Source organism: Huiozyma naganishii, chromosome 3, assembly GCF_000348985.1.
Source record: "Huiozyma naganishii CBS 8797 chromosome 3, complete genome".
NCBI classification, from domain to species: Eukaryota; Fungi; Ascomycota; class Saccharomycetes; order Saccharomycetales; family Saccharomycetaceae; genus Huiozyma; species Huiozyma naganishii.
Window position 1 is genome coordinate 463,108 of NC_035924.1, and position 22,009 is coordinate 485,116.

Genomic DNA, 22,009 nt, shown 5'->3' on the forward strand with positions numbered 1-22,009 from the left:
ACTTAGTATATCTCTGGGAACTGCTTCGAAAGACCCTGCAACGCGACCACCGCGTCGACACTGACACTCTCCCCCTCGTGCAACACACACTCCACGGCATCCAGCACGAGAAACCCAACGTCCCCAGCATCGGAGGCACGACACACAAACTCGTACCACTTGTCCACGACGAAGGGTCCAGCACCAGCGGTCGTCCGCACGCCATCGAGCGTCACGGGCCCAGCGTCACGGCCACTGTGAGTCGGTGCGGACAACACGAGCGAGGTCTCGGTGGGTTGCGCAGTGACGCGTGCAACGAGCCGGAACACGGACGCACTGTTGTGACTCAGTTCGGATGGGTCCACCCTCGGAGTAGCGTCGTTCATCGTTGTCGGTGGCGGGCAGCGGCTGGGTTCAAAGTCGATGGTTTGAAGTGCAACGCGTCTTGTTCTTTAAATATTAATTCCTGATGGAAGAGTGGTGTCGTGGGAGCACTGTGTGGTGGGAGCAGACAGTTGCGCTGGGCGATGCTATCGATGCTGATGCTGTTGTGGTGAAATGCGGTTGGTGGGGGCTGGCGTGGGTTGCTGATGGCAATTGGGTGTGTCTGGTGGGCAACAGATACTCCGTGTAAAGTGACATGACGCGATAACGATAAAGAAACCGCTTCTTATCAACTTGTTCTCTCACTGTATTTAAGGGCAGCCGAAGTGGGTGTGCACAGAGTCCATTACACTTTGTCACTTGCTCAGAACAGGCCAGGATTGCAATGAAGGGGGAACACGCGCTAGGTGTGTCGTTTTGGCAGAGAAACAAGAAGGTGCTGATGCCGCTAGTGGCATTGATGTCCGTCGGGACATTGTTCACGCTGCAGTCTGCCTGCTGCGGTCGTAGCGATGAGGTGCCACCGCTGCAGCAACAGCAACAGGAGTTGTGTCCACCGACAGCGGCACTGCGTCCTTCGTTCAACGGGTCCGTCGCGGAGATTCTGCACGACGCCCACTACAAGGAACAATCCATCGAGAGGCTGTCCCGCGCCGTTCGTATCCCAACAGAGGTGCAGGACGTGAACCCGGCACCAGAGGACGACCCGGACTTCTACGCACAGTTCTACAAGTTCCACGAGTTTCTGCAGACTCAATTCCCGCTCGTGCACAAGCAACTCCGCAGAGAGGTCGTAAACAGAGTTGGCCTGCTCTACACTTGGGAGGGGACGGAAACCGATTTGAAACCTGTGGTGCTCATGTCACACCAGGACGTCGTCCCTGTGAACAGAGAGACATGGGACGACTGGGAGTACCCTCCCTTCAGTGGCCACTACGACGAGGAGACCGATTTGCTTTGGGGGAGAGGTAGCAACGACTGTAAGAACCTGCTGATCGCAGAATTCGAGGCCATTGAGAAATTGCTAGAGGATGGGTTCACCCCAAGGAGAACTTTGTTGCTCTCTTTGGGGTTCGACGAGGAATCGAGCGGGAAATGGGGGGCAGGCTTTTTGGGCCCTTACATCCACGACAGGTACGGTGACGACAGCGCGCTGATCATTATCGATGAAGGTGAAGGTATCGTCAAAGTCGACGAAAACTTGTACGTCGCGACTCCGATCAATGGAGAGAAAGGGTACGTTGATGTCACCGTGGACGTAGTCGGACACGGCGGCCACTCATCGATCCCACCGGACCACACGACCATCGGGGTCGCCTCGCAACTGATCGCACTCATGGAGGATAACCCTTGGGACTACGATTTCCAACTTGACAACCCGCTCTACGGCATGCTTTCGTGCTCTGCGGAACACTCCTCCACACTGGCACCGCACGTCAGAGACGCCATCGTCAACGCCAGTTGGGACGAACGCAAGAGACGCGAATTGACCGACTACGTCGCCTCGCAGAAGACGCTCCGCGACCTCATCAGAACGACCCAGGCGATCGATATCATCCACGGTGGAATCAAGGCGAATGCGTTGCCCGAATCAACCACTTTCCTCGTCAACCACAGGGTCGATTTGCACTCCTCCGTCGCAGAGACCGTCGAGCGCGACCTGGATCTCGTGAAGATCATCGCGGACAAGTACGGGTACGGTGTCAAGTTCATGGACAATTTCCTAGTGGACGAAACGGAACTAGGGTACATCGAGTTGTCCTTCAGCAAAGGGCTCGAGCCGGCTCCCAAATCGCCCAACTCAGGTGAGGTGTGGGATACCCTTGCGGGGACCATCCAAGACGTCTTTGAAAACGCCTTCAACAAGGACACGGGCGCGAAGAAGGAATTGTACGTCACCACGGGCCTGTTCTCGGGGAACACTGACACGAAACACTACTGGAACATCACCAAGAATATTTACAGGTTCACAGGGTCAATCGCAGAGGGCAGCGTTTTGAAGGGCGTCCACTCCGTGAATGAGTACATCCCCATGTCCGCTCACTTGCCTGCCATCGCCTTCCTATACGAGTTCATTATCAACGTCAATGAATACCTGTGATGAGTGGGAAGATGCGGTACCATCCAGAAACCTTTCGATCTTTCTTATCTGATATATATCGTTATATAGAATACCACTGTTGTTGTTTGGAGCGCATGGCCAAGGGTACACCCCTCTAAATATAATGGATGTGGTAATACACATAGCAAAGGGAAGAAAATACTTTAAATATAAGTAAGCAAACGTAATATCAAAACAAACATAAATACAGATTCACTTCACACTTCCCCTCAAGTTTATATCAGATTCAAATCAAGAAGTGACCCACAGCGGTGACAACGGTAAATATGTAGTACCAGATACCAGACAATGGTGAGGACAACAGAGCCCCATTGGACTTACCGTTCTTTGTCCCCGTTGATGACGCTGGCGCGGTAGCAGAGATGCTCATCAATTGAGACGAGTAAGTTTCGTTTCTTGGGACGGATGACAACAGGCTCTGGACTGCGTCGCTAGTGATGTTAGCATCGAAGGAGACGTCGTCGGACATGAACGTGATCGTGTTCCCAGCAGAGTCAAACACAACACCACCTTTCATTGTCCCGGTGGTGTTTCTTGGGATGTAACCGTACGATTGAATACCTGTGCCCAAATCCTCGATACCTTGGAAAGTGTGGAAGGTCGAGTACAAGTGGTTCCTCTCGGTACCATTCATCACTTCGAAGATGTCGAATTCACCACACCCACTGGCCCAACAGGAGCAGTTGGCGTTTGTTGGGTACTGTGCGGTTCTTGCAATGTGGTCGTTCAGCAACCAAATGGCAGGCATGTCGAAGAACTCAATTGAGGACGAGTTCTGTTTGGTCTCCGTGGGCATTTCGAATTCAAACAGGAACATCTTTGTGACACCACCGAACCCGTAGTACGCTGGAATCCCCTTACGGTAGACACCACACCCTCTATCCAACCCGGATTTGGGACACGAGACGTTCGAGTAGATTATGTATTCCTGGTCCGAGGCAATCGAGTTGTTCCCACCAAGGACAGTTCTCTGACTAGCTGAGGAAACACCGTCAGCGCCCGCGTACGTCAAAGCCTTCCCCAAACATGGAGAATCCTTACCTGCTCTCGCCAAAAACGTGACGTTCTCGCCAACCTGCGCACTCCCGTCGTAGTACGCCTGACGAGTCCACGCAGACGACGATCTGGAATCGTTAGCGACAAACCCGGGGGAGTTGTAGAAGGCGAATTTGGACAGACTCAAGGGCCCACGCAAGTGGACAGAGACGTACTCTGCCAGGGGCGCATTGGTGCCCGAGAACCACTCCGCGTCCGCAACCTCACAACTACAACTGTCCTTCGTTATATCAGAGAACGATTTCACTGGGAAATACGTACCTGCAAAACCGACATTGGTGAAGTCGATCTTGTCGTAAGCCCTCACCTGGGCGGAAACGGTCGTTGCAGACAGCGACAGCGCACCTAGCAGCGCAACAGAGTAGTCAAACAGCATTCTCTTCTTGTACTTCGGGTTTTTCTGTGTCGAGTGTAGTACACAAAAGAAGAAGATGCAAGACGACCTATAAAGTTCTACCGTCTTTAAATGCAAACACGAAGAAAGCAACAACAGAGGGAACTCACAAAGAACGCAGATGCTGTTTTAAAGGAGGGAGGCTGTGGGAGAGAGGCCCACCACGCTCGAAATGCACTACTCGGCTGCCCGTATAGAGGTTTCCTCGAGAGGTTCCTCGAGCGGTTCAAAAATAGACGCAGAACAATGGGAAAAGGAGAAAACCGGGCTCGAAGAAACTCAAACAATAGAAACAAAACACAGAAAAGAAACGAGGAGGAGGGCGAGGAATTCCGGCTTTTTCCCGTTCTGCGCGTTTTTTGTCCAACAAAATGAACATCGGGAACTTACGCAGTACGTTCCAGAGGCCGTGGACGCGCTCTCCAGCGGGCTGTTGCAATTGCAGCTGGAGCTATGACGTTCTGGCTGCTGTGTTTTTGATCGTCTGGGGAGGTGTCGAGGTGTCGAGGTGAGAGGAGCAGTAGGCTCTGGGTCTTGGCATAGTCTACTTCCGAAAGGATACAGAATTGGAAATTATTTTTACGTAAGAATAGTGGATGGTGTGGTGGTGGTAAGTAATTACACATACCTATCTATGCCCTCTTGGTAAGTAAGACTGAAAGAAGCACTATAGCTATCGTTTGCCCGGCCAGCGAACATAGAGTTCTGAGCATCCAGGTGGTGTAATGCTTTCTCAGCCTCACATGCGTACCCACAACTTCCTCGACTACTTCCTTCAAATGGCGGTAACGGGTCGTCTGGAGGGCACGATCGCTGTCCACGTCATTGTCAGAGTGCGGGTCCTCATCTGCGCGGTGGACAACTACCGTCTCCTCATTCCCTGATAGGCTCAATTCACTGCCGTTCATAAGCTCAGTCTCTTGCCACGTACTCTCGCTGAGCTTGAAATGGGACCTTGTTTCCCGCGTGCTAGCCTCGTACTGTGTCGGGTAGTCATATTCGGATAGTGGGGGGTGAGCTACTCTGTGGTCTAGGTAGAATTGACACCATATGTATAGCCCCACGTTACAGATCGAGGCGAGAGGGAATATAAGCCCAACCAGGAATAAACGGATAGGGTAGTGGTAATATAGAGAGGACCTTTGACACGAGGGGCATTCGCAGCTGTGGTTCTCAGGAAAGTCCTCAAATGGTGCGACCAGATACTTTTCTTGGCCTTGTTCGTGTGCCTCGTCCATAACTGTTTGTAGAGAATCCATGAATAACTACCGTTAGACTTGAGACTTTTACCAATGCCAATAAACTAGAAACTAACGTACTTGTACAACCTCGACAGACCCCACTTTATGTACTGTAGCAACATCATGTTAGAAATCCTTCGAGTTTCAATGTAATATCCTAATCGGGTAATTTACACGATTTTAGATGTTTGAGAATTATCGCTTCTTAAACCAAAGAAATATCAAAAAAACAACTTGGGTTTCAACTATGTAATACATTGGCCCGTCTTTAAAGGTGTATGAGACAAAGCATAGTGTGGGAAATCTTCCGCTGTTCGGACACACAAACCGTTCGTGACCGTTATTTCGTTATTGTTCTGTACTATTTTGAGTGTGCTAGGATGACGATGGGGGCATGATATTCTTTTTCTCCTTCTTCTGCTTGTACTTGTTGACAAGCTTCTCCATGTACAGGTTGACAAATTTCTTAACTTTGGCTCTCTTGTCTCTATCAGGTTCGCTGGGGGGTAAAGTCTTTGGATCTTTTCGAAGCTCTTTGTTGGTCAAAATCTTTGTAATATCCCTTGAGCACTGTTTGATGTAGTCGTGGTTTAAAGCCACATCCGTTGTGTATTTTCGCACCAAATTGGGGACAAAGAGGGCAAAGAAATTGTTCCACTTACGTTCAATATGTGCGGAATGCGACATTGTCTTACGTTTCAATTTCCGTTCCTCCTTTTCCCTCTCCAACTTCAATTGCTCTTCTCGTTCTATCTCTTTTTGTCTATTGGCATCAGCAATGATTTTGGTCAACTCATCCCTTTTCGCACTTTCTTCCTCATATTTGGCTTTAAGACGCTTTCTTTCCTCCTCTTTTTTCCTCTCCAACTCCTCATCCTGATTGAGTTTCGGAGCTTTCGATTCGTAGTCGACGTCAGGGGTCAGTGGCCTTTTGTTTCTGTACATTTCAGAGCCTCTGTGGTCACTCATCGGGCCACGGCCATTGGAGGGAGAGTAATTCTGGTACCGACTGCCATTTGATGTGTCGTATCGCGTTTGGGTGTTTGTAATCTTAGGCGGTTCCGCCAACTTTCTGTGTTCCTGAGCATTATAATACATCGGTCTACCGTTTTCTTGTATCATCTCCCAGCCTGGCGGTAGTCTCAACCGTCTCAAATCTATTGATTTGATCGAGGTCGATGTTTGATTCAGTTCTCTTTTCGTGATTCTCGTGTAAGTTTCGTAGCTGTCCCATTTGGAAAGCAAACTGGACCCCTCTGATTCTAGCATCGGGAACAGTTCCATGACAGCCCTCACTTTCTCGTTAATATGAGATGCAACGACACCATTTTTCGTCGTCTTGGGTAGTTTATCCAAAAAGACCAAGATGTCTTTGATAACATCTTCATCCTCTCCGAAGAGTTCCAAAAGATTGGCGAAACATTTGTACCCGTGAAGTTTTATCACTTTGTATAAAAGGCTCTCACTCTCTATCGAAAATAGCCTCTGGAACAACTTCAGTGCTATTAGTTTATTGTCCAATTGAAGGAGCACACTCATGATCTTTGTTACATCCGACTCGTCCTCGACAGCGGTGATCTCCAGGGACTCTACAAACTCGACATTTATGTTTTCATCATCACTCTTCGTTATTGTTTCACCACTAGCCTTTTTCGCTTTAATCCATTTCTTTTCCATAGAAACGCTCACTCCCAGTGCGTCCGCGTAACTTTGGGGCAATAGGGATGCCGCGTCCGTCTGGGTTTTCCCACCAAGAAACCCTATACAGTTAGGTTCCCCACAGTAGCATTTCTGAGCTGTGGCGCCGTATCTATCAACGTTATAATCAAATGTGATCTCCTCATCCTTCAAAATCTTCCTACTGGCAAAAATACCCATTTTTAATTTCCCGTTGACCACCCATTTATTAACGTATGCATTGGGGCTGCAAGAATGATTGCAGAATCTTGCAAGACACCCCTTCATCGTAGCATCAATGAACTGCCCATTTTGTAACATCATGAAATAAAAATGCTTAAACTTCTTCTCATCGTAAGTGGCCATCCTGTCCCTAAACTCTTCCTCGTCAATCACCTCCCCCATATATTCGTATATAAACTGGTGCTGATCAATATCCTCCTTCGCGAGAACACCGTACCCCTTCATCTTCGTCTGGAAAACCATTACATCAGCATATTGTTTCCGCTGAAACCTCTGGTTCTGACAGTTCTTACCACAGGTAGACTCGCACAGCCCGTCCACACACTCTATTAGAGTCAATCTATTGATACAGTCGGAGTCCTCACCACACGATGCATTAAACCGTTCCCCGGTCTTTTCGTCGGTTTCGAACGTCTCGAAACAGTCACATTCCATGAATTCATTATTGGAATTCCCCAAGTATTTCGAAGTGTAAATGCACGATTCGAGCGGCGTGAACGTCGACAAAGCCTCGTCTGTCTTGCTCTCCTCATTGGGAAACAGCTGCGGTATACGTGGTGGTGTCTCAGACTTCGCTGACATGCTTGGCTCACACCCTTCCTTATTTTTTAACGGTTTACCGCTATCGCTTGTTTCCCTAGCACGATGATGTTGTTAATTTGAAATTTTCATGTTTTTTTTTTCAACTTTTTTTATTCGAAAATAACACAATTTTTGTTTACTTCTTGCAGTCACGTGCAAAAGAGAGAGAAACCCTCTGGAAGCACTGTAGCTCCCGGGTACCTGATAGCTGTCGGGTTAGTAGTATGATTGTTCCCAGGTGTTCCAGTAAGTTCACCAGGAGGCAAGAACTCTTATAACGGTAATCTTTGAAAAAGATTGAAAAGTACCATCGCAATTAACAAAAGAGAGCCCTAGCCACTGTTCAAAGGGAGACTTTGTTTCTGATAATGTTTTAATGTCATATCCAGGATATTAACTGCCGTATTTTTTGCTGTCATTGTACATTCACCGAGCCACACGTCTGACAGCTGCACTGTTCCCCAGTTTCCACAGTGAGAACACGTTTGGTGTCTGGGTTTTACCGTGCTTCTATAGGCGCACTCGTCTCAAACGTCTTGATGGCCGAGTATCTCACTTATACAACTACATAAAAGACACACAGAAGTTTCACTCCCACGATAGAGAGTGTTCTCACGTAGAGATGCAGTGCTCTTACCAACATACCTACCTCTACCTTGGAAGCCGCATTCCAGCCAATCAGAGCTAAGCAGGGGGATCCGCTCTACACTGTCTTTTTTTCGGTGTTACGATAAAACAGGAATAAAAGAATGTCAGTATTTAAAACAAGGCTTCTCTCTTCGGTCTAACTCCCACCAGTTACCTTGTGTTTGGTGCGTCTTGTGTTTTGAAGAGGACAGTTACACACTTACGAAGCACACGCTATAATAAATAATAATGGGAGGTCCATCGGCAAACACATATATGGGTTGGTGGGGTCACATGGGTGGCCCCAAGCAAAAGGGTGTCACTTCGTACTCCGTGTCGCCCTACGCACAGAAACCTCTAGCACATTCGTTCGAAAATGCATTTTTTAACAGTTTTAGAAGGTTTAAGTCGCAGGTACTGTTTGTATTGATACCCGCTGGCATATACTACGCCTGGTGGAAGAACGGCGAAGAGTATAACAGTTACTTGTACACAAAGGCCGGGAGAGAAGAATTAGAGAGGGTGAACGTATAATCTGGGGGTCATTTATGCAACGTATGAAGTATTTACTATTATTTATTCTTCGAAGAAAACATTATCTATCTTTTTATCTCCCACATTAGATCCCCGTCCGTCATACTAACTGTGGTCATCTCAAATATGATTATTGTTGTCATTATGTATATTATGCACTATTGGACGTACGTGGAGTTAAATAAAGTTATACCTCAAAAAAGAATTGAGACCTGTCCCCTTACACGTAGACCACTTCATTGGAATTCCTCGTTTATTTTTCTTGGTCATATTTTATAAGGAATACAGCACCTAGTTCTTTTCATCCAAGGGGATTGCAAGATTTGATGGATACTGATACGTTTCTCAGGGTTCCAATGGAAGATTTTGTAGAGTACCACTCTCCGCATCCTGTTGATATCATGGTTAACATGTCTCAACTCTTCAAACACATAAAACTCGTTTTCTTCCACCATCTCCTCCACAAAAGATTTGTACAGACCGTCCTTTTCCTTCAGCGCAATTTTCCACAGATAGTGGCCAAGGACCATGGTACAGTAAACAACACCAATACTCCAACAGTCCGCCAGACGTGGATCGTACTCCATGCCGTGGATGAACTCCTCCGGTGCAACGTAAGGTTCTGACCCCATGGCGCCACTCTGGAAATGTACGTGTCTCTCCCACGCGGTTTGGAAGACACAGCTAGTACCAAAATCGCAAATCTTAAGCAGCCCGTTCGGGTGGAATAGAATGTTCTCCGGTTTTAGATCGCAATGGGCAACACCTCTGTCGTGCATGAATTTGATTCCGTGTAACAGCTGCTTCATGAAGCAGTCTGCCTCAAGGGGATGCAACGCGGAACCGGATTTGGATTTTCGTGTCAAAATGCTGTATAGATCACCTGCGGGGCAAAACTCCATCACTTCCACAAACTTGTCCTCGTTCTCCATCAGATCAATAATCTTTAGAATATTGGGTGATATCTTATCACCTTTTTTATGTGGCCTACTCAAAGAGTGGCCAATGATAAACTCCGACGTGATCTTAGTGCTGAATTTCTCGACCGATTCGTTAACTCTTGGTTTCAACTGCTTGACACCAAAGAACAGTTTCCCGTTCTTCGAGTATGTCGGTAGAGGCGGAATATCGCTGTGTCTGATCGGTCTCGCACAGACGCTGACAATACCGTATGCACCATGGCCGATCGTGCCAATAATTTTACCGTATTGGTCTGCGAACGGCAAGTTCTGAATGTCAACATCCGACCGGTTTTGTTCGTCGTCCCTGGAACGCGGCGTCTTTTGCTTCTTCTCCGGTTGTGACTTCGTTCCGGCCGCACTTTTCTTCAATCCTGCGTGTATTTTCTCAGATAAGCTGTTAATTAACTTCAATTCTTCGGAACTTACAGCCGCCCGAGGATTTATCACCTGCGGTATCGCCTTCTCGGACTTGGACCCATGTGGGCCTTTGTTCCTCGGCGCATCATCCCTAGACCCTGCCGGTTTCTTGTCCTCCTCAACACTGGAGTCTGAACTTGACGTCGACATGACCCTTGCGCAGAGACTTCTCTTTTCAAAAGGGATCAAGGACAACGCGTTTTCAAAATTTGGTTGATCATAGCTGAAGGAGCCCAATTCGTCGTTCCCTCCACCAACCATGATATCGTCTAAGTTCTTATTGTGTTGTGTACCTACTTTAAAGAACCCACTGAATGAAAACCCACTTTTCGCCTTGGCGCTGTTGGGCCCCGCAGAATCTCCGTCTACAATGCTTATAGTTTTCATATTATGTTCGTGTGTGCCGTTTGAGAATACTTTAAAACTGTCCACCTGTAAGATACAAGCGGGTTCTGTGGTTTGGTGTGCTACTGGTGAGCCTGGGATGTTGTTTGGGTGCAGGTATCGGGGGAAACCTGAGGCACTAATGGTATCGGCGTGTGGTCTACCCCTTGAGACTCTCGGTTCCGTTGGTGGGAATGCGGCGGTACTCGACATTGGGGTTTGTGGATTGGAAGCGCTGAGTAAAGAGTTAGACGACGACGAGTTCGATCTTTTCAGCGACGTCGATCGACTTCTGCTGCGGGGTCTCGATCTGGATTTAGCGTCTAGTATCGCATCGATAGAGAATTTCTTTGGTGTTGGCGCTGCTGAATCCGTGGCCTCGTCAATACTAGCCGCTCTATCCATATACTCATCTGGTTTTGATTCCTCGCTTAAATTATCGTACTGATACTTCGTCAGGGATGAGTCGTAGTCCAATTTATCGTTAATCTGATCCAATTCTTCCTCGCTTAGATAGAAATCTTTGGAGTCCTGTGAATTTGTGTTAGAGTGTGATGGAGACAATATCAGTTTATCAATCCTGGGCAAGTTAGCAGGCGTGATAGTACTCGAGTTCAGCTTGTGTTGTTTAGCTGCTGAAAGTTCTGGACTTTGCGCCAGCGGCACCCCCTCAGCCAGGATCGGCGGAGAACTCGTCGCACTGTGTCCGTGAGCGGCACTCTTCGCCGGTTTCCCTGACGACGGCTGCTTATTACCACCGCCTGTCCTAGTTTTCTGGATCTCCGTGACTTTTTCGTCAGCGATCCTGGACAGTTTCGACGTATTACTAGACCCTATGCTTACTTTATCGTCATTCAGCGATTTCCTCCTTCTAACGTCCGTCTTGAGAGGTGGTAGCGACGAAGCCGGGGTGATAGATTTCACCTTACTGTGCTCCCTACCTTCATGCAATGCATATATGTTTGTATTACTCCCAGTATGTGAGGATGTATTTGTGGAGCTGCCCGGTTTGAACAGCCCCTTCAAAGATTCGGAGATCGATTTAGCTCTCTTAACAGAAGAGCTTCGGGATACGTGCTCATTGTTTGCACCCATTTGGTATATCACCGTCTTTTTCTTCTGCTGGTGTTATTTCAGACACACACACGCACACACACCCAAAAACCTTGAGTCAGGGAATTCTATTAATATATCTAAGCCTTGTAAGCCGTTAAAAACGGTAGGGGGAGGGGCAAAGATAGAGAAAGATAAAGGGGAAGTACGGACCACCACTCACTATACCACGCTGTACAGAAGTAAAAAGCACTGCTGATCCGACCGATACACACCGACCTAACTGGTTGACTCAGCTCGATTTATATAGAGGGAGGAGTAGGCGCAAATTTAAATCGAGTCTCCAGATCCAACCAGGCTGGCAGATTTTCGCCCACAGCAAAATCCTGCGCTGTGATGAAAGTGGAAATGTAAAAAAAAATGTGAGGAATATTTACAGTTTTCTGAAAACGAATTCGAGAAAAGGAAAAAGAAAAGAAGCAGAGGACGAGCGGTTCGACTTACCCTTCTGGGTAACCGCCTTTGCGCGCGCCGTCTCACGTGATAACGGTGCCCTAAGGGGGTGGGGGCTGGAAATGACGTCTTGGCAGTGTTGGAGGGAGGCAAGTGGTCCCGCATTGACACCTCTTTGTTTCCTCTCCCGTTTCATTCGGATTGGGACAACGTACTGTCCCAGTTTTTAGTACGTGATTCTACTATTATTTATTCGTCTTAGCGTTACTTTTTGACATTATCCTCCCTCGGGTTCTGTGGAAGTGGGCTGGACTGGACGGTGAGGGATTCCACTACGCTGCGTTTGCTCCCTTCCCTCTGTGCCACCCACTGCTCGTCGTTTCTTGTTTGTTTTAGCTTCTACAACCGAAAACCAGGAAAAAGAAAATTCCCTGGTTCAGAAATCGGTGAATAAGGAACCGTACGGGTCGTCGCCCTCTGTGCCGTAGTTGATCTCTTCTTCAGGGTATCTATCAAATTGAGAAGTGTCCCCCTGGCCCTGTTGCACGGGTGGTTCGTACGGTGTCTCTATGTTTCTTGTCAGTAGTTTCTCCCAAATCACCTCGCTGAACCAGACATGGCTCTTTACGTCCTCGGTTCCGTTTTGTAAGTTACCTAATCGCTGTGACAGATCCCTGTTGATGAGCCGCGTCAGGAGGTCCTTCACGTCGTCGTGGAAGAAACTTGGGAATTTGAGTTTCGCGTTCAAGATATTTTCGTATGTCTTCATCGCGTTCGAGTCGTAAAACGGTGTGTGGCCAGCCAGCATCTCGTAGATTAGCACGCCGAAACTCCACCAGTCGACAGACTTGTTGTACGGTTTCGTGCTCATCACCTCAGGTGCAATGTAGTCTGGGGTACCACATAGAGTGTATGTTACATCGGGCACGTATTTGGCAAACCCAAAGTCCGTGATCTTGATGTGCCCGTTCTTGTCCAGCAGAATATTCTCTGGTTTCAAGTCTCTGTATATTATGTCCAGGTTATGCAGGTACTCCAACGCAAGGCATACCTCTGCAGCGTAGAATTTAGCGACAGGTGTAGGGAACCTTTGGGATTTCCTTAGCAAGGAGAACAACTCACCACCTTCGATGTAGTCCATGACCATGAACACCTGTTGTGAATCCTGGAAAGTCCCCCACATCCTCACGAGAAATGGATGCGACACTACAGAAAGCATCAACCTCTCGTCGTTCGTATGTTCCACTTGCTTCAACTTGACAATCGTCTGTTTCTTCAACACTTTCAAAGCGTAGAACCTTCCGTTATGGTTTGATCTTATCAAATGGACTCTCCCAAAGGAGCCAGTCCCGAGAGTCCTTAGAATCTTAAAGTCGTTCAACGTGTACTTCCCAGAAGTCTTTCTGCCTTCAAAGTTCGGATAATCCCTCTTCTGCTGCCTCGTTCCGTCACTTTTCTCCTCCTCACCCTCCTTCATCTGCAACGACTGCTCCAATCTTGCCTCCAACGTGCTCGCATTTTCCCCCCGGTCCGGGACCTCCTCGTGTCCCGAACTGTGCTGATGGAAGTGCGCACTGTGCTCATCCATCTGCGGTAGATTCAAAGTCCTGACCTCGTTCTTTTTCTGCGGATCCAGGTACATATATATAACCTATATACACATAAAACGGACACACTATCCCGCCTGCCGTTACTCCTTCTTGAAAAATAATAGAAAATAAACCCGTCTCTTGTAGTGATCAAGAGCAGCGAGAGAGAAGTGTATCACCCCTACGCTCTTATGTGATTAAAGTACCACGGGGATGCAAAAAAAAGTATGCGTCCTTTCCACGCACACAGAGAGAGGGCGACTCCCTCCTTCCGTTCCCCTTCCCTCATAACGAGTTCGCTGTTTTTCCAACACGAAGAACGAAAAAAAAGAAAAAAAGAAAAAAGCGTCAAAATTTCGCAGAGAGAGAAAAAAATGGGTTTTTCCTGTTTTTTTTTTCGCATCCGTTTCTTCAGATTGGACGGTTTCCTCTTTCGGTCGGCTCCCACGGCGGTTTCTGCGCCGCAGCGCTTCCCGCCCGCAGCGTGCTTGTCTTTCCTCTATTGTGCACTCCGCATTGTCCTCCTGCGGGACGGAGCGAGCCGTGCGCTGCCCGCCTGTGTTGAGATGGACGGCTCGCTGTGATTATTGTATGGCAGAGGTGGACGCTTCACGGGTCCGCAGAAAGGGGTAAGCGGCGGGTGGCACTAGACAGTAATGAGGAAAGGTGTTACTATGGGTCGATACCTTCGCAAGGCGCATATTAGTTGCATTGACAGCAAACCACGCAAGGGCCATGCTCAAAGAAGCCATCCCCTATTTCTCTCGCTAGCTACAGGTTGGAATTTTGTAGGTATGACGTTTTCATTAGGCTGGTGAAAGTCTGTGCGACCATGTTTTGTCGATACTCCAGTTCGTGGATTCTACCCACAAGTTCAGCGTCGAAGTTCCTCCCCGCTATGCACTGGCCAAAATTCTCCACTTTGGTGAGTTTATCCGTGTGTTGGATGTCTGAGATTACCCTGTTCATGTAGCAAGTCAAGGCTTTCCTCTTGAAAACACTGCATTGTTCGTTGAACTGAATGACCGCATTGTTCAATTTCTGCAACTCAAACGTATCGAGGATATCCACTTGTAGATTTGGGATTTCAGGAAGTGGTGTTGCTAATACGTCACTTTGGATGCACAGATCATTGCTTTCTATTGACTCTGGTTTGTACACCCTTGGTAGAGTCTGGTTGACCGGATCATGCAACATTACATCATCGTTGTCAAACACTTTGGCCCTCTTAGTCTCTCGAACAGGTATGGACTCTAACGAATCGTTGATGTGTTGCATATCGAATAAAATATCCTCACTCTTCGCCTCTGCTCCCCGTTTGTTGCTCTGTTTCCGGTCTAGAGAGTTCAATTTATTAATGATATCTCGTATGCTGGAATTCCAATCCTCTATAATCGCTGTATCGTAATTAGCAGGAGCCAGCTTAACGGGTGAGGTAGATCTTTTGTCAGATTCCCTTTTTTTGAATTTAGCTCTCGCGTAATGACGAAACCGTGGAGACCATGCTGGATCACCCTTGGTATCATCAGTCTCTCTTTCTCGAGCATGTTTCTTCTTAAATACTACCTCATCATCCGCATCGGAAGTGTAAATTTTCTCCTCTCCCGCACTTTCCTCCTCGTCATCACCATTTGTAGGGAATGTACTTGGCCCAGGAGATATATACTCTGGACTATAAGACGGGCTCGGTGTAGAAGCACATCTTCCCTTCTTTGCTGGGAATTCTTCTTCGGCCACAGTTTCTCTTCTTTCCCGTTCTTCTTGATTAGTATTACCACCAACGGATGCCGTGTTCCCCGGATCTTTTTCAAAGGTGGGTTCTTGCGTTGTTCTTGTTTTGTCTTTACAAGGAATAGATTCGATCGGATTCTGCTCATCATTAATACCGCCATTTCTTCGCCTTTTACCAGGATCGGTCATTTCCTCATCGTCACGTTTATGATCGTGTTGTTGCCTCTGATACGATTTCAAATTGAAAGACTTGGAATTCGCGCCCTTAGTCTTTCCATGAGTCGGTTGTGTAGTCTTATGAGTGTGGTCCGGTGCTCTTTCATTCTCAAACCCAAAGCCATACGGTTGCTGTTCGTAAGGTTTACTCTTCCGAGTCTTATTAGCAAATGGATTGGCTTTTGTATGTAATGACTTGCCCGCTGGGTCAGACCCACGTTCGTAGATCCCTTGGGAAATTAGCACCTTATTGTACTTAGCTCTCTCCTCTCCGTTTGTGAGCACAGAGTGTGCATGCACCACTAACTTGAAAAGCTCTTCACATTTATCCGATTTTGATTTGTCGGGATGCAGTTTCATAGCAAGCTTACGGTAGGATTTGGAAATTTCCTCATTGGTGGCATCAAAGTGTACTCCTAAAAGTGAATAATGTGTTGTCTTATCAAGTTCCAGTTCCATTATCGGTGCAAGCGCCCCCCTCTTCTACATGGTATTGTGCATCTCAATAAACTGGAATCTGGATGATCGGAAAAATAAAACGTCAACATAAATCTTAAAACAGCAACCACAGTAACTTTTCAAGAAAAAAGATGCCATAAATGAAGTGTCCGTCCCAGTTCACAGTAGAGGACGAACACCAAAGGGTTGGTCAAAGCACTGTAGAAAGAATTTCCTCGCTATTCAGTGTATCATTGAATGGGGATTTTTACTCAAAACGAGAGCGAATGAATACCAGTGCAGGATAAAAGAAAAAAGATCTTATGATAAAACTTAAAAATGTGTTACTATGTTTATATAGAATGGTAAAGTTACTCCTCTGTTGTGTAATGATAGAAGTAGCTTCAAAAGAACTAATGTACAATGCCTTGTAAGTTTCTAACTCCAGCTAAAGAAACGTCCTCCGAAATGTGCTTAAATTGTGTATTGAAAAGATTTAGACTGCTGGACAAATTCCAATTAGCAGTTAACCAGATCAATGGCCTCCAAATGGACCTCCGTACATTGGGAGCCAATATGTTTGTCGTATAAGTTGTAAAAGTTCCCCGATAGACATTGGTAGAAAGTATCTTGGTCACCGATAGCTAGGTTACCTTCTGGGGTCAACGACCAACCGGCAGCATATATGGCACCGGCTTGTGGTGGTGGACCATCAAATTGGAATTGTCTGTTGGAAACGATAGAACCGATTCTGCCATGTCCATCTGTTAGGATACCCTTGTGTATGTTCATCTGTAGAGTACCGCTGGATTTGCATGCTTGAGATCTCACTGGGTCGTTGGAATTAACTGGAACTGGGGTAGCTGGGGTAGTCGAGTTCGATACTTTTGTTGCTTGTACTTGACCGTCCGTTATCTGGGATGCAGCCTGTGCCGTCTTGGTAGTAGCTTGAATTTGACCGTCACCGATTTGAGAGACAGCTTGAGCAGTCTTGGTAGCAGCCTGGATTTGACCGTCACCGATTTGAGAAACGGCAGCTGGGGCTAGAGTCTTGGTAGCGGCTTGGATTTGACCGTCACCGATTTGAGAAACGGCAGCTGGGGCTAGAGTCTTGGTAGCGGCTTGGATTTGACCATCACCGATTTGAGAAACTGGGGCAGCAGCGGCAGTCTTAGTAGCGGCTTGAATTTGACCGTCACCAATCTGGGAAACTGGAGCGGCAGCAGCAGTCTTGGTAGCAGCTTGAATTTGACCGTCACCGATCTGAGAAACTGGAGCAGCAGCGGCAGTTTTGGTGGTTGCCTGGATTTGACCGTCACCGATTTGAGAAACTGGAGCTGGAGCTAAAGTCTTGGTAGTAGCCTGGACTTGACCATCATTTATTTGAGAAACAGCGTCTCTCTTGGCGGCAGATGCTACCGGTTTAACGGCGATACCAAAGGTGGAAGCGTATTCGGTGATACCGTTTTTGAAGTGGCACTTGGGGGCAAAGTAGACCATGGTTCCGATGGAACATAAGCGGCAAGCGCTGAAGCAACTATGGTTGAAGAAATTAGAGTATTCTTGTATTGCATTTTGGAAATGAGCTGTAGTGTTGGAATTCTTGTTTTGTTTGTACTGTTCTTATCTTGGGATAAACTAAGTGAGAGGTAGAACATTTTCCCCATCATCCAACAAGAAGTGTCTCTTTTTTATATTCCAGAGAATGGAAAGGGATAGTGAAAGCAAAAGACCAGTAATCTTGAACTTTCCATCTTAGATCGATAATTGCTGAATTTGCTAATAATTAGATCACATAATCAGTAGGCCAGCCACTTCCAATAATGCTGAATAAAGAATATGTTTGTGTATGGAGGGCCTTTCGATGAACGCGGCTGGATATTCCAACTATTAATTACAGTCGAGAACGGTAATTTGCCGGCAATGGGTCATACTGTACCAAACGTGGGTACAGCATCGCCACAGCCACTCTAATTTTCTACTGAACTTTGCAAGAAAATTTCGCCCAGCAATTGACACATTGATGCACTTCTTAACATGCCCCAAAAAACGCAGCTGGGTTTCGTAACTTTGCCTGCCTTTTTTGCTGGTCTTCGAAACCGGCAGTTTCCTAATTAGTGCAAATGGATATTCTTTCCGTTCGGAAAAAAGGCGGATTTTATCACGTGATGAAAAAACCTCAAATGTACCTGTACCTTTTTTTCGACTATTCCGAATCTACAATGAATGTTAGAGCAGCCTTACCAGCTGATCTTGACTCTAACTATCCTCATAAATGACGTGAATTTAACTGAACCTTGTATTCGCAGAGGAAAGAAAACCTTTCATATTTCAAAGTGCAAAGTGAAGGCCAATATGAAGAGTAAGGGTATACTACTTCATGGACTAGTTTTCCGCGGCATAGTTTCACCGACGCAGCCGAAAGGAGGTCTATGGTTCTATAGTTATAATTAGAAAGAAACACCACTGGCTGGACCTATATTGTGTTGTGTTAAAAAGTAAAGGTTTATTTCGATGATCTCATCTATCAGCCCGGTTTTCTCTCTATTGCGGTTCCGCGTGGTTTTTGCTAGTTCCAAGCCGGTAGCATCTACGGCTCGACCACGGAATAACAGGAGGACGCGACTCTTGTTTGGTGGTGTTGACAGGGTATTTCTTTTTCGAGGCTCCTCATCGCCAATTGTGTACGTTTCTTTTTCGTGTTTAGTTTCTTTTCTTTCACTATATCCGCGCATCAAAAATATCTTGTGTCCGAGAAAGGAAACGTGATGGATGTTTTTCCGATTTTGACGGTGCGCGAAACGCCAAAAATTTGGTTTTTCTTGTCGTTTTCGTGGCTGAAGCAGACTTGTTTTGAAGATGAATGAGAAGTCTAGACGCAATGAGTAACCGTAGGCGTGGAAAGGATCCGCCGCCGTTGGCAGTTAAGAATAATATTTCCTCTAATGGATACAAAATTGGTGGTTCCCATCAACGAGGACTTGTATTGGGACGGTCGACTGGAGAAAACGTATATAAACATCGTATTATCTTGTCGGTTGTTGAAATGAACGTTTATCAATAGTTCGTGTTTCCGCATCTTGTCTACTTCACTTATAGACACAGACCAAACAACCACAATCCATTCGCTTAATATAATGCAATTTAAAGAAACTCTGCTAGCTATTTCCTTAGCTTCGTCTGTCCTTGGTGCCTACGTGCCATCTGAGCCATGGTCCACTTTGACTCCAAGTGCTACCTACAAGAACGGTATCTCCTCTTATGTGTCGACGTTTGGTATTGCCGTTGAACCAATCTCCGGTGAGACGAGTTCTGCTTCTCAAGCTAAGAGAGATGTTATTTCTCAGATCACTGATGGTCAGATCCAAGCCACTACGAGTACAAAAAACGCAGTTTCCAAGAAGCCCAAAACTTCTGCTGCGGCCCCAGTCTCTCAAATAACGGACGGCCAAATCCAAGCCACCACTAAAACGAAAAATACAGTTCAAGCAGCTGCTTCTCAAATAACGGATGGTCAAGTCCAAGCCACCACGCAAGCTAAGACTACCGCTGCCGCTGCATCTCAAATAACGGATGGTCAAGTTCAAGCCACCACCAAAACTACTACTGGTGCTTCTCAAGTAAACGACGGCCAAGTTCAAGCCACTGCAACTACTTCAGCCGAATCCACCACTAGTCCTTCTGACCCAGTGGACTCTGTTTCCTGTAAGACTTCTGGTACTTTGGAACTTACTTTGAAGGACGGTGTTTTGACCGACAGTAAGGGCAGAATTGGTTCCATCGTTTCCAACAGACAATTCCAATTTGACGGTCCACCACCACAAGCCGGCGCTATCTACGCTGCGGGTTGGTCGATCACTGGTGAAGGTAACCTGGCTCTAGGTGATCAAGATGTCTTCTACCAATGTTTGTCCGGTAACTTCTACAACCTGTACGACCAAAGCATCGGTACTCAATGTAACAAGGTTTATTTAACCGTCATTGACTTGGTTGACTGTTAGGTATAAGTGACCACGGTTAATACTACCGCTCTACAAATATTCTAAAAAGCGAAAGCCATTTGAGGGAACATTTTGAATCCTCGCTGCATCATCTACACAACTCCTATATAAAAAGATAAAATACGATTCTACTCTATATATTAAACTTGTTTTTTGTTTTTCCGGAATCATAATGATACGAATACGAAAGTTCACACTGTGTCCACGCAAACGCATGAGTTAAACAAATATAATATATTATGGATATCGTAAGCTTATTTATTTATATCTATTTATTTAGAAGGATGATTGATCCTTCAAAAATAATATCCCGAAACTAAAGCTTACAGTTTCGGATTAACGTGCAGTTAACAAAAACAAATTGGATAGAATTAGAAAGAGGAATTTAATTTCCTCGACAATTCACAATCGTATTGCTTAACAGTTGACCAAACCAACGATCTCCAAGTGGATTGGAGAACACTGTTCAGCGATCTTCTGGTCGTACAAGTTGTAGAAGTTACCGGACAAACATTGGTAGAAGACATCTTGGTCACCTAGAGCCAGGTTACCTTCACCGGTGATACCCCAGCCAGCAGCGTATAGGGCACCAGCTTGTGGGGTTGGACCATCGAATTGGAATTGTCTGTTGGAGACAATGGAACCGATTCTGCCCTTAGCGTCGGTCAAAAGACCGTCCTTCAAGGTCAATTGTAGAGTACCAGAGTTGGTACAAGATTGTTCCTTGATGACAACGGATGGAGCGGCGGCACAAGAAGATTGAGTCTTGGTGGAAGAGGAGGTGGTGGTGGTACCGGTGGAGGTGGTTTTAGCCTTGGTGGTTGGGGCCAAAGTGGTGGTGGCAACAGCCTGGATTTGACCGTCGGTGATTTGAGAAATAACGTCTCTCTTGGCGTTACCGGAAGAGATTGGTTGAACAGCAATACCGAAGGATTGAGTGTAGGCAGTGGCGGCACAACCGTGAGTGGCAGTTGGAGTCAAAGTAGAGTATGGCTCACCGGCGGTGTAGCTGGCAGCGGAAACGGCAGTGGCGGTGGCCAAAGCAGCTAGAGAAGCGGACTTGAATTGCATTGTAGATTTTATTTTGATTAAGCGAATGGAATGAATAAGACCTAAAGCTATATTAGATTTCTTAATGGTTGTCTGTAACAAGAAGGACAACTGAAACGAAAAAAAAAAATACCGGGAAGCAGGAAGAGAAAATCGGTACCAGTATGCTTAACTCTTATATATCTGAGCTCTACTTACTCCTTTTCAAAAACCAATAGCTCCTCTGTTGACGTTTTCACAGCGGATCTGTTGACCAACATCGTTGCCCCACGCCCCTCTTCATGAAAAATTTTTCGTGTGGACTTTGTTTAGGATTCTCTACATACGGACCTCTAAAAACATCCCTTTTCGGAAAGACCTGTTTCCCTCTTCCAAATTCCAGAGTTTTGCAGAGAAGCAGCCGTACGCCTAGTACGAGAGAGACTATTACGAATGAGTTAATATCATGTACTAAAAGGGTTAAACGGTTTCCCTTCCGGGCGCACTCTGGCGCCGAATGCGTCTCTGTGCGTGTCCGGATCCGGCAAATCGACTCTGTACAAACAGTTGCTTTTTTTGAACGCACAGCCCACCTTCTCCCAGAAAACTACGCAGGACAAGAGGAAGGGGCGGGTGTGCCAAAAAAAGAAAGAAAAAAACCGCTCGCATTTAAACCCTCTTCGTCACTAGTGATATTTTGATTTCCATTTTTTCACGTAGTGTGGGGCGGGAATAAAGGCGTGTTTTTTGTTTGTTTTGTCATTCAGAAACCGCTCGTTCTTTAGGGCATTCTGTGCGCGTGTCCGTGTCATTCTGAGAGGTCTGGAATCGGTTAAGCGGATTCTATTTTGGGGGCGGGGCGGCCATAATGTCCCTAAGACATTTTTATTTTGGGAC

General features: G+C 46.6%; 12 protein-coding genes across 12 annotated transcripts; 3 read left to right on the top strand and 9 right to left on the bottom strand.

The window, feature by feature from the left end:
• Positions 1 to 2: 2 nt before the first annotated feature.
• RFA3 (Rfa3p) lies at positions 3 to 365 on the bottom strand (the record flags this gene model as incomplete). Its single annotated transcript, XM_022606949.1, has 1 exon — positions 3 to 365. One exon carries the CDS (start codon positions 363 to 365, stop codon positions 3 to 5), a length of 363 nt encoding a protein of 120 aa, XP_022463594.1.
• A 383-nt stretch (positions 366 to 748) lies between these two features.
• CPS1 (Gly-Xaa carboxypeptidase) lies at positions 749 to 2,464 on the top strand (the record flags this gene model as incomplete). The annotated part of the gene is made up of 1 exon (XM_022606950.1): positions 749 to 2,464. The coding sequence occupies one exon, from the start codon at positions 749 to 751 to the stop codon at positions 2,462 to 2,464; it is 1,716 nt and encodes a 571-aa protein (XP_022463595.1).
• A 247-nt stretch (positions 2,465 to 2,711) lies between these two features.
• TOH1 (Toh1p) lies at positions 2,712 to 3,917 on the bottom strand (the record flags this gene model as incomplete). Its single annotated transcript, XM_022606951.1, has 1 exon — positions 2,712 to 3,917. One exon carries the CDS (start codon positions 3,915 to 3,917, stop codon positions 2,712 to 2,714), a length of 1,206 nt encoding a protein of 401 aa, XP_022463596.1.
• A 650-nt stretch (positions 3,918 to 4,567) lies between these two features.
• ASG7 (Asg7p) lies at positions 4,568 to 5,194 on the bottom strand (the record flags this gene model as incomplete). The annotated part of the gene is made up of 1 exon (XM_022606953.1): positions 4,568 to 5,194. The coding sequence occupies one exon, from the start codon at positions 5,192 to 5,194 to the stop codon at positions 4,568 to 4,570; it is 627 nt and encodes a 208-aa protein (XP_022463597.1).
• A 357-nt stretch (positions 5,195 to 5,551) lies between these two features.
• On the bottom strand, positions 5,552 to 7,678 carry SET2 (histone methyltransferase SET2; the record flags this gene model as incomplete). Its single annotated transcript, XM_022606954.1, has 1 exon — positions 5,552 to 7,678. One exon carries the CDS (start codon positions 7,676 to 7,678, stop codon positions 5,552 to 5,554), a length of 2,127 nt encoding a protein of 708 aa, XP_022463598.1.
• Positions 7,679 to 8,554: 876 nt separating this feature from the next.
• QCR8 (ubiquinol--cytochrome-c reductase subunit 8) lies at positions 8,555 to 8,839 on the top strand (the record flags this gene model as incomplete). The annotated part of the gene is made up of 1 exon (XM_022606955.1): positions 8,555 to 8,839. The coding sequence occupies one exon, from the start codon at positions 8,555 to 8,557 to the stop codon at positions 8,837 to 8,839; it is 285 nt and encodes a 94-aa protein (XP_022463599.1).
• Positions 8,840 to 9,105: 266 nt separating this feature from the next.
• On the bottom strand, positions 9,106 to 11,697 carry HAL5 (protein kinase HAL5; the record flags this gene model as incomplete). The annotated part of the gene is made up of 1 exon (XM_022606956.1): positions 9,106 to 11,697. The coding sequence occupies one exon, from the start codon at positions 11,695 to 11,697 to the stop codon at positions 9,106 to 9,108; it is 2,592 nt and encodes an 863-aa protein (XP_022463600.1).
• An 847-nt stretch (positions 11,698 to 12,544) lies between these two features.
• TPK1 (cAMP-dependent protein kinase catalytic subunit TPK1) lies at positions 12,545 to 13,750 on the bottom strand (the record flags this gene model as incomplete). The annotated part of the gene is made up of 1 exon (XM_022606957.1): positions 12,545 to 13,750. One exon carries the CDS (start codon positions 13,748 to 13,750, stop codon positions 12,545 to 12,547), a length of 1,206 nt encoding a protein of 401 aa, XP_022463601.1.
• A 718-nt stretch (positions 13,751 to 14,468) lies between these two features.
• Positions 14,469 to 16,103, bottom strand: JJJ2 (Jjj2p; the record flags this gene model as incomplete). Its single annotated transcript, XM_022606958.1, has 1 exon — positions 14,469 to 16,103. The coding sequence occupies one exon, from the start codon at positions 16,101 to 16,103 to the stop codon at positions 14,469 to 14,471; it is 1,635 nt and encodes a 544-aa protein (XP_022463602.1).
• A 498-nt stretch (positions 16,104 to 16,601) lies between these two features.
• KNAG0C02460 (uncharacterized protein) lies at positions 16,602 to 17,582 on the bottom strand (the record flags this gene model as incomplete). The annotated part of the gene is made up of 1 exon (XM_022606959.1): positions 16,602 to 17,582. The coding sequence occupies one exon, from the start codon at positions 17,580 to 17,582 to the stop codon at positions 16,602 to 16,604; it is 981 nt and encodes a 326-aa protein (XP_022463603.1).
• Positions 17,583 to 19,219: 1,637 nt separating this feature from the next.
• Positions 19,220 to 20,083, top strand: KNAG0C02470 (uncharacterized protein; the record flags this gene model as incomplete). Its single annotated transcript, XM_022606960.1, has 1 exon — positions 19,220 to 20,083. The coding sequence occupies one exon, from the start codon at positions 19,220 to 19,222 to the stop codon at positions 20,081 to 20,083; it is 864 nt and encodes a 287-aa protein (XP_022463604.1).
• A 417-nt stretch (positions 20,084 to 20,500) lies between these two features.
• CIS3 (Cis3p) lies at positions 20,501 to 21,154 on the bottom strand (the record flags this gene model as incomplete). Its single annotated transcript, XM_022606961.1, has 1 exon — positions 20,501 to 21,154. The coding sequence occupies one exon, from the start codon at positions 21,152 to 21,154 to the stop codon at positions 20,501 to 20,503; it is 654 nt and encodes a 217-aa protein (XP_022463605.1).
• Between the last annotated feature and the right edge of the window lie 855 nt (positions 21,155 to 22,009).